The following is a 15,583-nucleotide window of genomic DNA, read 5'->3' on the forward strand; positions in this document are numbered from 1 at the left end:
TTATAGACCGATTTGAACTGTACTTGGCGGAGTTGTTAAAAGGCATAACAGAACACTGCATTAAAAACTTCAGCCATATCGGACAAAAATTGCAGTTTTCAGGGGCTCAAGAAGTCAAATCGGCAGATCGGTTTATATGGGATCTATATCAGGTTATAGACCGATTTGGACTGTACTTAGCACAGTTGTGGGAAGTCATAACAGAACACTATGTGTAAAATTTCAGCCAAATCGGACAAAAATTGCGGCTTCCAGTGGCTCAAGAATTCAAATCGGGAGAACACATTCGACCTCTATCGTGATTTTGACAGACGGACGGAACGACGAGACGAATATTTCGAGGTGTTACAAACGGAATGACTAGATCTATGGTGGTGGGTATAAATTAATAGTCGAATATCCCCGAAACCAGTGTAGATATTGCAGACCTAAAGCATACTTTTTTGTAGAGATTTTTGTACACTATCCAGCAAACATTTTGAAAATCCGATTACAAACGAAGATTTGGCAGCCCCAACGGTTTATATGGGAGCTATATCAGGTTATTAGGGGCCTGCGAAAAGGCGTCCGGACAACTTAGGTCCTTGATCTCTTGCACACGATCTCGCTAACACCTCAGGTCTAACCAATACAAACTGCTAAGAGATATCTCTAGCCGTTCTCACACGGCATATTTTTTTAGTGGTTTTTTTTTTCGATTTCTTCCCACTGTGCGACATTGTTTGGGTTGCCCAAAAAGTAATTGCGGATTTTTCATATAGTCGGCGTTAACAAATTTTTTCACAGCTTGTGACTCTGTAATTGCATTCTTTCTTCTGTCAGTTATCAGCTGCTACTTTTAGCTTGCTTTAGAAAAAAAGTGTAAAAAAAGTATATTTGATTAAAGTTCATTCTAAGTTTTATTAAAAATGCATTTACTTTCTTTTAAAAAATCCGCAATTACTTTTTGGGCAACCAAAATATGAAATTTTCCATTATCAATTTCATTTATCATTGAATTTCGTGCTTTCCATAGTATTGCAGCACGAATTTTCAACAACCCAGCTTTGTATCTACGCATCAAGAGTTAAATTTTGTCAGCGAAAATTTCGAGATTCTAGATTCAGCCATATACTATGCATTTTGATGAATGAATTTATCGGTCGGGTCACATCGGTCAAAGTTGCAGTATAGCTCCCACATAGTCTGAGTGGTATAAACAAAGTGTAATAAGATCAAACATAAGCCTCTTCCAAGTCTTTTTGGCGATCAAAACAAAAACAAAAATCCATCATTAGTATAGTGGTTATTAAGATTTTTAAACTCCATTAAGGGTGTTATTAACCATAAATTACTATTAATAGCCATTATCAGTCAGCTAAAAAAAGTATAAAGCTAAATATAACTAAATAAAGTATGAATAAAGGCTAAATTTGTTATGAGTGCTCTCAATTAAAAGCATAGTGTCATAAGCAGAATCATTGCCCTAAAAAAATTAAATAATGAAGATTATGTACAAAACTGTGCTGCTGATAATGGCCTTTGAAAGTTTTTGCAAAACCCAGGTAAGCTGCTGCAAATTCCATAGGAAATCTTTTTTAAGTCGTCTATATCAGGCTGCCCGAAAGAAACCCTTCATGGTCAAACTAAATCGTGTTAGCTGTCCCAAATTCAGTGATCGCATCAAATATATGGAGTGCAATTGGAAGAAAGTGGCCACCAGTAAATATAATTTGGGATCTATTTTTATGCTAAACAACGATTTGGATAGAGATGCTGAGATACAGTTGAAAATTCATATATCCCGCAGTGGAGGTAAATGGCTGAAATTTGTGGACCTCAAGGTTAATCTGTGTGATGCCCTACAGAAATTATTGTCTATACCTTTGGCCAATACATTATTAAATGAAGCCCTGCAGACAAGTAATGTGCCATGTTCGTGTCCCATAAAGGGGGTAAGTGGAATTGGATATCATTTATGACAAAATTTAAACTGCATTTCCGTATTTCTGTTATTGTTTTTTTTTCTTTTATTTAAAGAACGTCATGTACAACATGTCCAACTTCATGGTCAGCGATAAGTTATTTCCACCATATACACCAACAAATTTGGAGTTTAATTGTACTACAAATTATTTTGAACACCAGAAAGTTATTTACACTTTTATAGTGGAAGGTGGCATAATTCCATCCGCGTAGTTGAACACTTTTTTATGTGAAAAAATTATATTTGAAAAAAAAAGAAGTGGTGTCGCACTGCGGCACCCCGTTGTGACTCGGCTATAAAAAGTAGGCCCCTTATCATTGAGCTTAAATTTGAATCGGACTGCCCTCATGGATATGTGAGAAGTTTGCCCTTGTTCCTTAAGAGGAACGTTCATGGGCAAAATTTTTCAAATTTTACACTTTTAGGCTGAAACTTTACTGGTAGTCATTCACTAAGGTATTGCCAGTTGTAATGTTGGTTTTATTCATGTGGTGCAATGGAGAGATGTGGGTGGAAATAAAGAGAGGAAGAGCAAGCAAATTACCGTTCAAAATCGGAAGCTTGATTTTGTTTTAAGACTTATGGTTGGCTTAGAATTTGTCGAAGATTACAAAATTGTTAGACACTTGGTAAGTGCAATTTGACTCACTATAATGTGCATCCCCCGCAGGAGCATCGGCCTAAATATCTACTCTGTGCTTTCCATTCAGTGGTACTGCGCCTTACCAACTTATAATCGTTTGTAGGACCTTATTACATGCCCCGTTGAACCCATTCCACCTTAAATATGTATTTGAGAAGACATTTCAGAGATAGGATGCAAGATCTACCAGATTGAAGCAAAATCAGCCTTCCAAGATAGAAAGCCTGTGACTCTGTAGATCCCAATATGAATAATGCAAAGACCTGATCAACAACCTCTTATCAAGACAGCTTCTGCTGTAAAAATTATGTGTTTCTTCCACTTGCCTTAGTAGCTAGACATTTTTATAGGGGTAGGGCAAAACCCATTGGAAAAGAAGTAAGACCGGGCTAAGTTCGGCCTGGCCGAATCTTGGGAACCCACCACCATGAATTCTGCTAAAATATGGGAGCTTTATCTGGTTATAGACCTAATTAGACCGTACTTGGCGCAGTTGTTGAGAGTCATAACAGAACACTATATGCAAAGCTTCAGCCAAATCGGATAAAATTAGCGGCTTGTAAGGGCTCAAGAGGTCAGATCGGGAGATCGGTTTATATGAGAGCTACATCATGTTCTTGACCGATTTGGACCGTACTTGGCACAGTTGTTGGATGTCTTAACAGAACACTATGTACAGCCAAATCGGATGAAAATTGAGGCTTCCAGGGGCTCAAGAAGTCAAATCGGGAGATCGGTTTATATGGAAGCTATATTAGGTTCTTTACCACATTAGACCGTAGTGAGCGCAGTTGTTGGAAGTCATAAAAGAACACTATGTGCAAAATTCCAGCCAAGTCGTACGAAAACTGCGGCTTCCAGGGACTCAAGAAGTCAAATCGGGAGATCGGTTTAGATGGAAGCTATATCCAAATCAGAACCAATATGGCCCATTTGCAATCTCCAACGACCTACTAAGTATCTGTGCGAAATTTCAAGCGGCTAGCTCTACTCGTGCGATTTCGACAGACGGATGGACGGACATGGCTTGTTCGACTCAGAATGTCGAGAGGATCAAGAATATATTGTATATATACTTTATGGGGTCCTACATCGATATTTCGAGATGTTACAAACGGAATGACTACATTAGTATACTAATCTAGTCGGCCCACTTCAGTGGGGCACAACTCTCATACTTTAAAGGCAGGTCGTTGGAGACGGCCCTTCGCGAGGTGATATAGGAGGTCGAGACGTCTCTCCAACACAAGGAGTACACTTTGGCGGTCCAATAATATGGTCTACTCTTGGTGGACCAATAATATGCTTTATAGCAGGATTATTAATGCGAACCTGGGAGATAGTGTGGTCAGAAGGCGGGTGACCAGAGGAACACCCCAAGATGGGGTGTTCTAGCCCATTCTATGGGACCTAGCGATTAATGGGCGACACGAGGATAATCATTTATGCAGACGACGTAGTGCTGCTGGTCCAAGTCAGGTTTCTGTCGACGATTAGCGAGATCATGGAAGCGTCACTGAGGAGGTTGTCGCGGTGGGCTACCAGAAATGGGTTGAGGACAAACCCAAGGAAGACGGAGCTGATACTCTTCTAGCATGGATATGAGATACGGGAGCTCAGACGTTGTCGCCCTACAGATGTCGAAGGAGGCGAAGTACTACCTTGGCATAGTCCTCGATTCGTACCTATCCTAGAAGAGAAATACCGAGGAAAGAAGCCGTAAGGCACTGTGCGCTATTTATACCCACCACCGAAGGATGGGGGTATATAGATATTGTCATTCTGTTTCCAACACATCGAAAAATCCATTTCCGAAACTATAACTGATATATATTCTTGATGGTCTAAGACGATCTAGCCATGTCCGTCTGTCTGTTGAAATCACTCTACAGTCTTAAAAAATAGAGATATTCAGCTGGTTTTTACCGGTTTTTTTTTGTCCATAGGCAGTTTAAGTTCGAAGATGGGCCATATAGGACTATATCTTGATATAGCCCCCATATAGATCGATCTGACGATTAAAGGTCTTGGGCCCATAAAAGCTACCTTTATTATCCGATTTTGCTACCTTTATTATTTTGCGATTTTGTGTTAGATCATATCGACATATTTCTTCAATTTGGCTCTGACCTGACATATAGACCGATCTCTCGATTTAAGGTCTTCAGCCTATAAAAGTAGCATTTATTGTCCGATTTTGACGAAATTTGGGACAGTGAGTTGTGTTAGATTCTTCGACATCCTTCTCCAATTTGACCTAGATCGGTCCAGATTTGGATATAGCTGCCATATAGACCGATCTCTCGATTTAAGGCCTTGGGTCCATAAAAGACCCATTTATTATCCGATTTTGACGAAATTTAGGACACTCAGTTGTGTAAAAGCCGTTTGACATTTTTTTTTTAATTTGTTTTAGATCGGTCCAAATTTGGATATAGCTGCGACATATACCGATCTGCCGATTTAAGGTCGCATTTATTGTACGTTTTTGCCGAAATTTGGGACAGTCAGATGTGTTAGGCCCTTCGACATATTTTTTTTAATTTAGTTCAGATCGGTCCAGATTTGGATATAGCTGCGATATATACCGATCTGCCGATTTAAGTTCTTGGCCCCATAATGGACGCATTTATTGTCTGATTTTGCTGAAATTTGGGACTGTGAGTTGTGTTAAGTTCGCCCGGATCGGTCCAGATTTGGATATAGTTGCCATATAGACCGATCTCTCGATTTAAGGTCTTGGGCCCATAAAAGGCGCATTTATTGTCTGATTTCACCAAAATTTGGGACACTGTATTGTGTTAGACTCTTCGATTTTTTTTTTCAATTTGGCCCAAATCGATTCAGATTTGGATATAGCTGCGATATATACCGGTCTGTCGATTTAAGGTCTTGGGCCATATAGACTGATCTCTCGATTTAAAGTCTTGGCCCCATAAAAGGCGCATTTATTATCCAATTTCGCAGAATTTTGACACAGTGATTTACGTTAGTCTTTTCGAACTCCGTGTCCTATATAGTCCAGATCGGACCATATTTCGATATAGCTGCTGTGGGTACATAAATTATGCATTTTTCACCTGATTAAGACAAAAGGTGGTTTACATGTCTACCCGAGCTGGTTGGTATCCACAGTTCGGCCCGGTCTACCTTTATGCCTTTTTAAACCCACCACCATAGGAGGCGGGTATACCATTCTAGTCATTCCGTTTGTAACACCTCGAAATACTCGTCTAAGAGTAAATAAGTTTTTAACCTGCTATCTGCTATCCCGATTTGACTTCTTGAACAGTCACGGTCAACATTTGCATGAAATAATCTTCAAACATTGAATTATATGCATCGTACTATTGATTCAAATAAAGATTTCATGTATTTTTCTGAATTTTATGTGTTTTTTTCTTTTTTTGATAAACTTTCTACAGCTCTGAAAAAATCACCCTTTATATGTCCATATGCCTAAACAATTTGGGTGAATCATGCAAAACGGCTTAGCATGTTAGATAACCACTTAAAGCCTTCAGAAAGTTGAAGAGGCTAAAATTGCCATCATTGACAGCCTGTATCACACTTCATATTAAAGATATGGACAAACAACATTATGTTCCCGACATTCTATGTGTTCTTCTAGGATATTTTGTACTGCTCAGATCAAAAATTGAGAACTTTTTTATACCCTACACCACTACTGCGCTACTAGCTTTTATGCTAAGTGCTTTTGTTTGTAACATCCAGAAGGAAGAGAGATTGATAAGCATACGGATCGATTCACATAATTTGTACTTCGGGTCATATAGGGAAATATTTAAATATAGCAGCTTGTAGACAGAAATGGATATTCAAAGTGAGCCCAGGCCAAATGTAAACAAGATATTAAGGCAACCAAAACAAAAACCAAATCATAATTAGTATGGTTGTAATTATGATTTTTTTTGTGCTTCTAAAGTAGCAATCAACTATAAATTACCTAATAATAGTCATTATCAGTCATCTAATATGTAATGACATAATTTGCTATCAGACCTATCGATAAAAAAAATATAATGTTCCAAGCTGAATCCTAACCTTAAAATAGTCAAATGATGAAAATATTCTACAAAATTCTGTTATTGCTTATAGCCTTTTTTGCTAGTTTACCCAAAACCCAGGTAAGTTGATGCAATTTTCATAGGAAATATTGCTCATTATATGCCTTAACTTTACCAGGCTGCTCGAAAAAAACCCTTCATTGTCAAACTAGATCGCGTTAGCTGTCCTAAGTTCAGTGATCGCATCAAATATGCTGAGTGTACATGGAGGAAAGTGGCCACCAGTAAATACACTTTGGGATCTCTTTTGATGTTAAACTACGATTTGGATAGAGATGCTGAGATACAATTGAAAATTCATATTTCCCGAGGCAGTGGTAAATGGCTGAAATTCGTGGACCTTAAGGTTAACCTGTGTGATGCTCTGCAAAAATTATTGTCCATACCCTTGGCCAATACATTATTAAATGAAGCCCTGCAGACAAGTAATGTGCCATGTTCGTGCCCCATAAAGGGGGTAAGTGGAAACAGATATCATAGATTTCTATCATTTCTAAATTCAAACTAAAACTTATTTTTGCTTTTTTTTGTTAATAGAACATCATGTATAACATGTCCAACTTCATGGTCAGTGATAGGTTTTTTCCACCATATACACCAACAAATTTGGATTTTAATTGTACTATAAATTATTTCGAACACCAGAAAGTTATTTACACTTATATAGTGGAAGGTGGCACAATTTCATCTACGTAGTTGTACAAAAAACATAACTGAAAAAAAAATTAAATTGTGAAAATTTTATTAAATTAAAAACTAAAACACAAACGAATGCTGTCTTTAAGCGATCTGCACTTCGAGTAGGAAACCTTAGAGGTAGCTATTTACTTGAGAGTGTTAAATTGATATTTGTAGAATACAAAATGTGAAGAGGCAGATTGAATTGAATTTTGAACTGAACGACTTTTTTGAGATAAAATTTAAGGCGGTGAGTCATGCCGCAAAGTGACACTTCCCCCCGAGCAGTTTTTAAGCGTGAAAGCTTTACCAATGCTACCAGAATTTAATGAATGAGTGACCATCGTTGAAAAATGTTTTGATATTTGCCCCCGTATTTGAAGCCAGACATTTGATGTCATAGAGAAACATGTTATTCCATCAGCTCTAAAAGTTTTGTTACATTGGTATATGATCAAAACGGCAAAACGTACCTCCTGTAATCCTTGCAGTGAACAGGTCTATTGCATTAAAGATGCTGCTTAAATGAAAATGGTTCTGTAAAAAACCCATATCCATACTGAAATATTAGTTGACAGTAAGTAGAACATGTTGAGTTTTCGGATGAAAAAGTATTTTCCACGGAATACGTAATGGGTGGCCCGGCACCCATAACTGGTAACTTTCGAACTGTGATGTCTGCATCACGTTGAGAGATCTGCGACAGTGGAGCGCGGTTTTTGAATTTGGAAATACTCTCTGAGAAGATATTTATGCCAGTTGTCGTTATGACATTCTATCTTAGCCATTCCACCACTTCTTTAATTGCAAGGATCTTCGCTTGATACACACTGCAGTAGTGGTAACCTTCTCGATATGAAGATTTCTATTTTTTCAGAGTACACCCCAAAGCCCATCCGGTCATCTAGTTTGGAATCATCCGTATAGGAGGCTATGTAACTTCTGTTACCAAGGATATCGTAGTTCCAATCAGTTCTATCAGGAACAGTGGTACAGAACTTTTTATCAAAGAGCGGCTCAGGCAGTGTGTAATCCACACAGCCTCGGCATTGTATCAACACAGAGTCCGTAGCCGCCACATGACCAAAGAGAAATCTCCCTTAGCCTCACGGCAGTGGTCGCAGCAATTTGTCTGGCCACAATGTCCGGAAGCCGAAGGTGTAGCATTAAATTCAGTGCATCAGATGGTGTCGGTGGTGTATATCAGATGCGGCTGTGATGCGCAAACAAGCCATCCTTTGGATCCAATTGACTACTAAGTAGTAGGTGGACTTTTGAAGCGCCGTCCTCCATACCACAACATCATATAGCATTATAGGTCTGACAACTGCAATAGATACCAGTGCATGATACGAGGTTAAAACCCCCACATTCTGCCAATGGATCTCTTGCAGATGTATAGGGGAAGAGTTCCATTTCCTTTCCTTTCCAAAATTTTTGATTTGAAGTTCAATTTCCTGTCCAGCAAAACAGACGGGTGTTTAGGGCTATCAGTAAATGGAACATTCTCTTCTCCTAAGGAGACAGGTGTCACTGTAGGTAACTTGTATCTCCTGCTGAATTCAGTGCATCAGATGGTGTCGGTGGTGTACATCAGATGCAGCTGTGATGCACAAACAAGCCATCCTTTGGATGCAGTTGACTACTAAGCAGTAGGTGGACTTCTGAAGCGCCGTCCACCATACCACAACACCATATAGCATTATAGGTCTGAAAACTGCAATAGATACCAGTGCATGATACGAAGTTAAAACCCCCAAATTTTGCCAATGGCTCCCTTGCAGATGTATAGGGCAAGAGTTGCCTTTCTTGTCCTTTCCAAAATGTTTGATTTGAAGTTCAATTTCCTGTCCAGCAAAACAGACGGGTGTTTAGGGCTATCAGTAAATGGAACATTCTCTTCTCCTAAGGAAACAGGTGTCACTGTAGGTAACTTGTATCTCCTGCTGAAAAAGAACAACTTCTGTCTTGCACGGATTTACGCCTAGACCACTTTCGGTAGCCCACTTTGCTGTAGCACATAGAGCTTCCTGAAGTATATGTCATAGAGTGTTGGGAAACTTTCCCCTAACCGCAATTAGCATACGTGACCACTTTTACACCTTTTTCTTCCAGAGACAATAATATATTGTTAATGGCTTTGTTCCAAAGTAGAGCAGACAGTACACCGCCTTGAGGAGTCCCTCTGCTGACCCATCTTTTTACATCCACAGGTCCTGTAATGCTTCTCTTAGTAAGTAAGTTATTAATAAACTTTATTACGGTAGAGATTGATGATTGACGTCGGTTTTACATTATTGAAAGCACCATCAATGTCAAGAAATTCTACCATTGTATATTCCTTGACAGCGAGAGAACCCTCTTTGTAGCCGACTAGGTCGTGAAAGCTTGTTTCAGTGGACTTGCCTTTATTATATGCATGTTGTTGCCGAGACAGGCGATCTCCAGGAATCTTAGCCCTAAGATATGTTTTTATCAAACTCTCAAGAGTCTTCAGCATAAAGAATGACAGACTAATAGGGCAAATATCTTTTGCTTTCTTATGGCAAGGATTTTCTGCTTTTGGAATGAAAATGAGCTTCGTGTCCCTCCATCCTACGGTTATATAGGATGGAGGGAGACAACAAGCAAAGTATATGTCCCTAAGCCAAGGAGCCAGTTTGTCGGGCACAGCCTGTTATGCAGTCGGTGATGCGGAATCAAGGCCTGACGACTTTAAGGTGTCGAAACTTTTTTATCACCCAAAGGATTTTCGGCTAAGATACAATTTTTGCAATAATCTTCAGCGAATGCATAACCTCTTCCCGGGAAGTGTATGTCAACGAGTAGTTCTGGTATTACCTCACCAGACAGTGTCCTCACATTCTCTGACTTATGATATAGGTATGGAAGATTGAATCATCCTTAGCCTAGAGGCTTTAAATTTATCCTCAACGGAGCTGCAGAATTCCACCGTGGATTTGTTTTGAGCCTTTCTCATCTCGTCTTTGTATTTTCTTAGCTCAGCTTTATAGATGTCCCAATCGTGCCCTTGTGGATTTCGCCCTGTTAAAGAGTTTTCTACTGTCGTTCCTTAGACCTACCAGTTCTGGCGTCCATGTGGGACATGCTGACTCAAGCGAGTCATTAAGAGCCTTCGTGATCCGCTTGACCATTATGTCTATATCAGTTACTGTTTTAGAAGTGATAGATCGGTACATGTGGGGAAGATGATGAGACGAGGGAGCATTTTCTATGGTGGCTTTCGCTGCTGTAACTTAATTGATTGCAATGGAAAAACGAATAAGCATTTTGTGAGTAGCATGAAATTCCTGACTTAAGTTTTGTCGAAGTAAATTTTATAGTATTTCGAGCGCAAAACGAACTTCGCCGAATTCGGTATATAACCAATGGACTGTCCCACACTATACATTCCTACTGCGATCGGTTTTATGACTGGAACAATACTGCCTTCCCAGAGTCTGGTCAGGAAGCGTTACCCCCCTCTATAAGTAAGTATAGTTCTTAGTGAGCACTCACCACCCATTGCTGCTGACGAGAAAGATCTGTCCGGGAGGACCTGAACTAATCCGGCCCAACTGAGATCCGGGCGCTGGCATAGGCTGAAATCATAGCGTTCAAGGTTAGACTATACCACTACAAATATTTGCACTGAGTGTGGCACTATACCCCATGACACCAATCACCTATTAAGATGCCCAGCGAAACCAACGAATCTGGCTGTATAGGCACTAAGGACCGATTTTAAGTCCTAGAATGAAATTCGTAAACAATGTACACATTTATGACTTTTGTGGTTAAAACATGAATTGTACGCTAGGCAACTATTGTTGCTGGAATGCAGTGTACAATACGATTTAGTTCCTTTCTCCATTCTGTACCATGTGGCCGTCCGTAGTTTTTTTTGTAATCAAGGTGAAGATCGCATTTGTTATCCATTCACCACCAAATTTTGCATAAACATACATTTTACACTTTTTCAGATCAAAGACGAATGCTAAAAATTTTTGTAAAAATAAGCCCCAACCCCAAAACCCCCTAAAATAGGTTTATTTGACGAGCATGGCGATATGGGACTCAAATGAAAGGTATTCGGGAGTAGATTACGAATATGGTCTGGAAAAAGGGGTAGGCTTTTAAATTTTTTGATATGGGAAAGGGGGCGGACCCTCCCCCGTTACTCCAAAAACACCACCAAAAATGAAAAGTGGGCCGATAAGGACAATATGGATATCACATGAAAGGTATTGAAGAGTAGCATACGAATATGGTTTTAAAAATTGGGTCCAAGTACCGCGGAAGTCGCCCTAACCCCAAAACTTCTAAAAGCAGATAAATTGAACGTCCATATTAAGATGGGACTCAAAAGATATTCGAGATTAGATTAGAAATCTGGCATACAGAATCAGGTCGATGTATAGCCCCCTATACCACCCCAAAACCCCCCAAATGGGGATATTAGCTTATAACGACTATATGGTAATCGGTTTGTTTGGTTGTTCCGTATTGAATCATAAACTGCAGAACCGATTTTCTAGAGATTTTCACAGATTGTGTAGGTCTGTAAGGAAACATCGGCTATATAATTTTTCAATATAGGAAGGGGGTGCACCCTTCCCCTAACTCTTAAAACACCACCCAAAAACTAAAGTGGACCGATGGGAACAATATGGGTATCATATTGTATTGGAGAGTAGACCATATTCGTAGGTCTTAAAATTTGAGTTTGAGTACCCAACAGGCCGCTCCAACCCCAAAACTGCCCACACAGACATCTTGGACATTATGTCAATATGGGGCTTCAATGAAACGAATTCGGGAGTAAATTACGAATATGGCAAAAAAAGTTCATGTAATGGGTGATTTCTCCACCCTCAAAAACCCCCCAAATGGGCATATTATCATACCATGATTATGTGGAACTTAAATGAAAGCAATTTGGGAGTAGATTATTGCTTTTTCATTTCATTTGAGTTCCACATAATCATGGTATGATAATATGCACATTTGGGGGGTTTTGGGGGTGGAGAAATCGCCCATTACATGGACTTTTTTTTGCCATTTGTTTCATTGAAGCCCCATATTGACATGATGTCCAAGATATCTGTGTGGGCAGTTATGGAGTTGAAGGAAAATGGCATTAAAATTTGTGGTATGGTATCTAGGTGGTGCTGAACCTAATTAAATCACCTCAAATTGGTTATTTGACCCATCATGACAATATGGAACTCAAATGATAGGTATTTGAAAGTAGAAAAGAAATTCAGTTTTTTGGGGCAAAGTGTTTGAGGGTAAAGAACCCCCGAAAATGGATATAGTGGCCAATATAGGGCTCAAATGAAACAGGACTTATTTACTGACTATGGTAATATGGGGCTCATATAAAAAGTATTTGAGAGTATAGCACGAATCTTATATTTCTTTAAGGGCCAAATGTCTGGGAGGACACCTCACTCCCAAATACACCCATACATCCGGACATATTTACCCACTACAATATAGGAGACCAAAGAAAAGTATAAGAAAGTAGAACAGACCTCTGCGCTTCAATGACACGAATTCGATATTCACATTCGAAATGTTCTCATCTTAAAACTCTTCCAAAACAGGACTTTTATATCGAGCACTGCAATATAAGGCTTAAATAAAATCTATATGAGCGTTAAAGAGGGCGCTGCGTAGTGGGCCCGGTTCGTTTTTTATAAAATGAGAAATTTTGAAAAATATCTATGCACAACAGGAACTGGGGGGAATAACTTATGGTCGTTCCACAAAAAGATGATCAGAAAATAAAGGTAATTTAGTTAATGCAAAGAAGTGTAATTGGTAAGAAAGTTGTATTTCATATGGTGTAAAAGAAGGCGCAGTGAAGCGGGCCGGGTTTAGCTTGATTACTTATATATGGGAGCTATATGTAAATATAAACAAATCTAGGACCTAGAATTATCTTAAAACTTTGGATTTCCTGTTGATAAGGGTAACCATTAACCGGTCGCCATAATATTACGCTTATGCGAATCAAAAGAAAGGAAATGGAGGGCATGTGTTTAAAAAAATTGGTGCTTTGGGACACTCTAAAGTGCTTTGAGGCATGGGGATTAATATCCGCTTTCTTTTTCAACCTAACCTAACTTCACATTGGTTTATTAACATAACACAAAGAAATTTGGTTTCATTTATTAGCATAATTGTTAACACAAAGTTTGTGTCTTAAGTCTTTTGATTTTTTCACTTTTTATTTTCTATAAATAACACTACATCTTTTTACCATCAAAGTTCAACAATTTCATAGTTTCCTCTCTATTTACATTTGACACAATTCTCTACACATACTTCATTCATCATCAGATATGGATGGTATTTTATTCACATTGATTTTGAAATATGAATACTAAACATAGGTACTTCGCACAAGTTTATGAATGAAGAATATACTGTAGACAAGTATTCATCATAGGTTTGCTCTTCACTCGTATGTAAACGTCATTATTATTGTGTGCCTTTTTTAATTACACATTTTATTTCTGCAGTTATTGTTTGATGGGTTTCGCGTACATTTTTTGTTTTTTTTTCCTGCCCATGTGGTTAAGGTCATGTGAATTTCACATATTGCCTTTAATAACAAAATAATAAAGACAGACGGAACGGGTAGACAGACAGTTTGTGTATATGGATATAATAAAAGCAAATGCAATTGTTGATGCATGATGGCTATGGGTAACCTCATCTTCAGTAGGTTATGTACCATGGGGGCAAAGAAGCATGGTGTGTGTGTGTGTAAGTAGTGAGTTGGTTTTTATTTTTTGCCAGCAGGGGGTTAACAGAAGCGGCAACAAGAAAATCTTAAGTCTATGCCCAGCTTATGATAGCTGACAGGAAGAGCTAAAATCCACTACCGTTTGTTTGCATTGATTTATTACGAGTTGAGGTTTCTTTTTATTGTTTTTTTTTTTTTTTTTTTTAAAGGGGTAAGATGTAATAAGTTTGGTAGAAAATCTAAAAATGATGCAGGATTAAAAACATAAAATGGCAATATATACAGATTTGCTGTTCCTTTACATAGTAAATGTAGCTTTAAGATTGCAGTATCTTGCTACTTTGTTTCCTGCCACACTCATTTACTGAAACTACTTCGAATCATATCATTAAAATCTTTCTATTGCTCATAATTCCCTCAATTTTCATACCCATCCTCCTTTCTGGGGTATTATTTAACAATTCGCTTTTCCGCTACAATTCTTCTCCCTCGTTTGAAATTAATTACGCTTCGTTCAATGCAGAGATTCATTCATAGTTGGTTTTTGCTTTTGTTTAACTAATTTTTCATTTTCTCTCTTTGTCTTCTGCCATTCTTCTGTATGCTAGGTACAAACATTTAAAGTTTCTTAAAATTTTTTGGTTTTTGTTAATCAATGGTTATTAATTGTTTAACCCATATTTGTTTTGTTGTTTTTTTCTTATAGAAACAAAAATCATTCAATCATTGCTTCCAAACATTGCGGTTGTTTTTTTTTTCTTTCTTTGTAAAGCTAAGATTAGTTGAGACCAATAAAATTATTAACTAAAGGTTAAATGTGGATATGGTCTTCAGTGCATAAAACAGTGTTGCCACTAAACCAAATGTTAATATTTTTCATAGCAGATAGAAGACCATTATTTTAGTTGCAACTCATGCGGAACATGCTTAATTTGATTTTTATATTGTTATGCGTTTTGCAAATAATTAAATAACATTTGCTAATTGTTATTCTCATAGATGTGCTGCTCTGTTTGTGTTCAATATGTTCAATAAATCAATTACGTGGGTTTGTGTCTTAAGTCTTTTGTTAAATTTTTTTCCTTCGGTTTATTAATAACATCGGGGTCAAGTGATATGTGGAAGGACATAATATGTTGAAATAGGTCATAGCCAAAACAAACAGGAAAGGAAAAGTAAAAGCTGAGCGGTTTCAACTAATTAATACCCTACCTTACCAAGTCTACTTACCAATTGTAAGCAAATACGATATTATTTTGAACGCGCAGTGTAATGCGGAAAGCATTGTTTAGCCAGATTTTGATGATTCATAATATTGACATATCAAGTAAAACCTCTAACAAAATATCCTTACTATCCAACTTAAATCGAGCAAATAGAAAGGCGCATACCAACTAAAAGACATAATTGATAGCTATATTATATATACTCTTGTTTAAAGGTGAAGCAAA

General features: G+C 38.1%; 1 protein-coding gene across 1 annotated transcript; it reads left to right on the forward strand.

The window, feature by feature from the left end:
• Positions 1–1,481: 1,481 nt before the first annotated feature.
• LOC131994832 (uncharacterized) lies at positions 1,482–2,178 on the forward strand. Its single transcript, XM_059361749.1, has 3 exons — positions 1,482–1,544; positions 1,596–1,934; positions 2,020–2,178. The coding sequence occupies exons 1-3, from the start codon at positions 1,482–1,484 to the stop codon at positions 2,176–2,178; spliced, it is 561 nt and encodes a 186-aa protein (XP_059217732.1).
• Positions 2,179–15,583: the final 13,405 nt, after the last annotated feature.

The sequence above is a fragment of the Stomoxys calcitrans genome, chromosome 2 (genome assembly GCF_963082655.1).
Source record: "Stomoxys calcitrans chromosome 2, idStoCalc2.1, whole genome shotgun sequence".
In the NCBI taxonomy this organism is placed as follows: Eukaryota; Metazoa; Arthropoda; class Insecta; order Diptera; family Muscidae; genus Stomoxys; species Stomoxys calcitrans.

Excerpts from the sequence above, each read along its gene's own strand:
- LOC131994832 (XM_059361749.1), top strand. The coding sequence starts at position 1,482 with ATGAAGATTATGTACAAAACTGTGCTGCTGATAATGGCCTTTGAAAGT. Across the intron at positions 1,545-1,595 it reads AAAGTTTTTGCAAAACCCAG|GCTGCCCGAAAGAAACCCTT; the intron begins GTAAGCTGCTGC and ends CGTCTATATCAG. Across the intron at positions 1,935-2,019 it reads GTTCGTGTCCCATAAAGGGG|AACGTCATGTACAACATGTC; the intron begins GTAAGTGGAATT and ends TTTTATTTAAAG.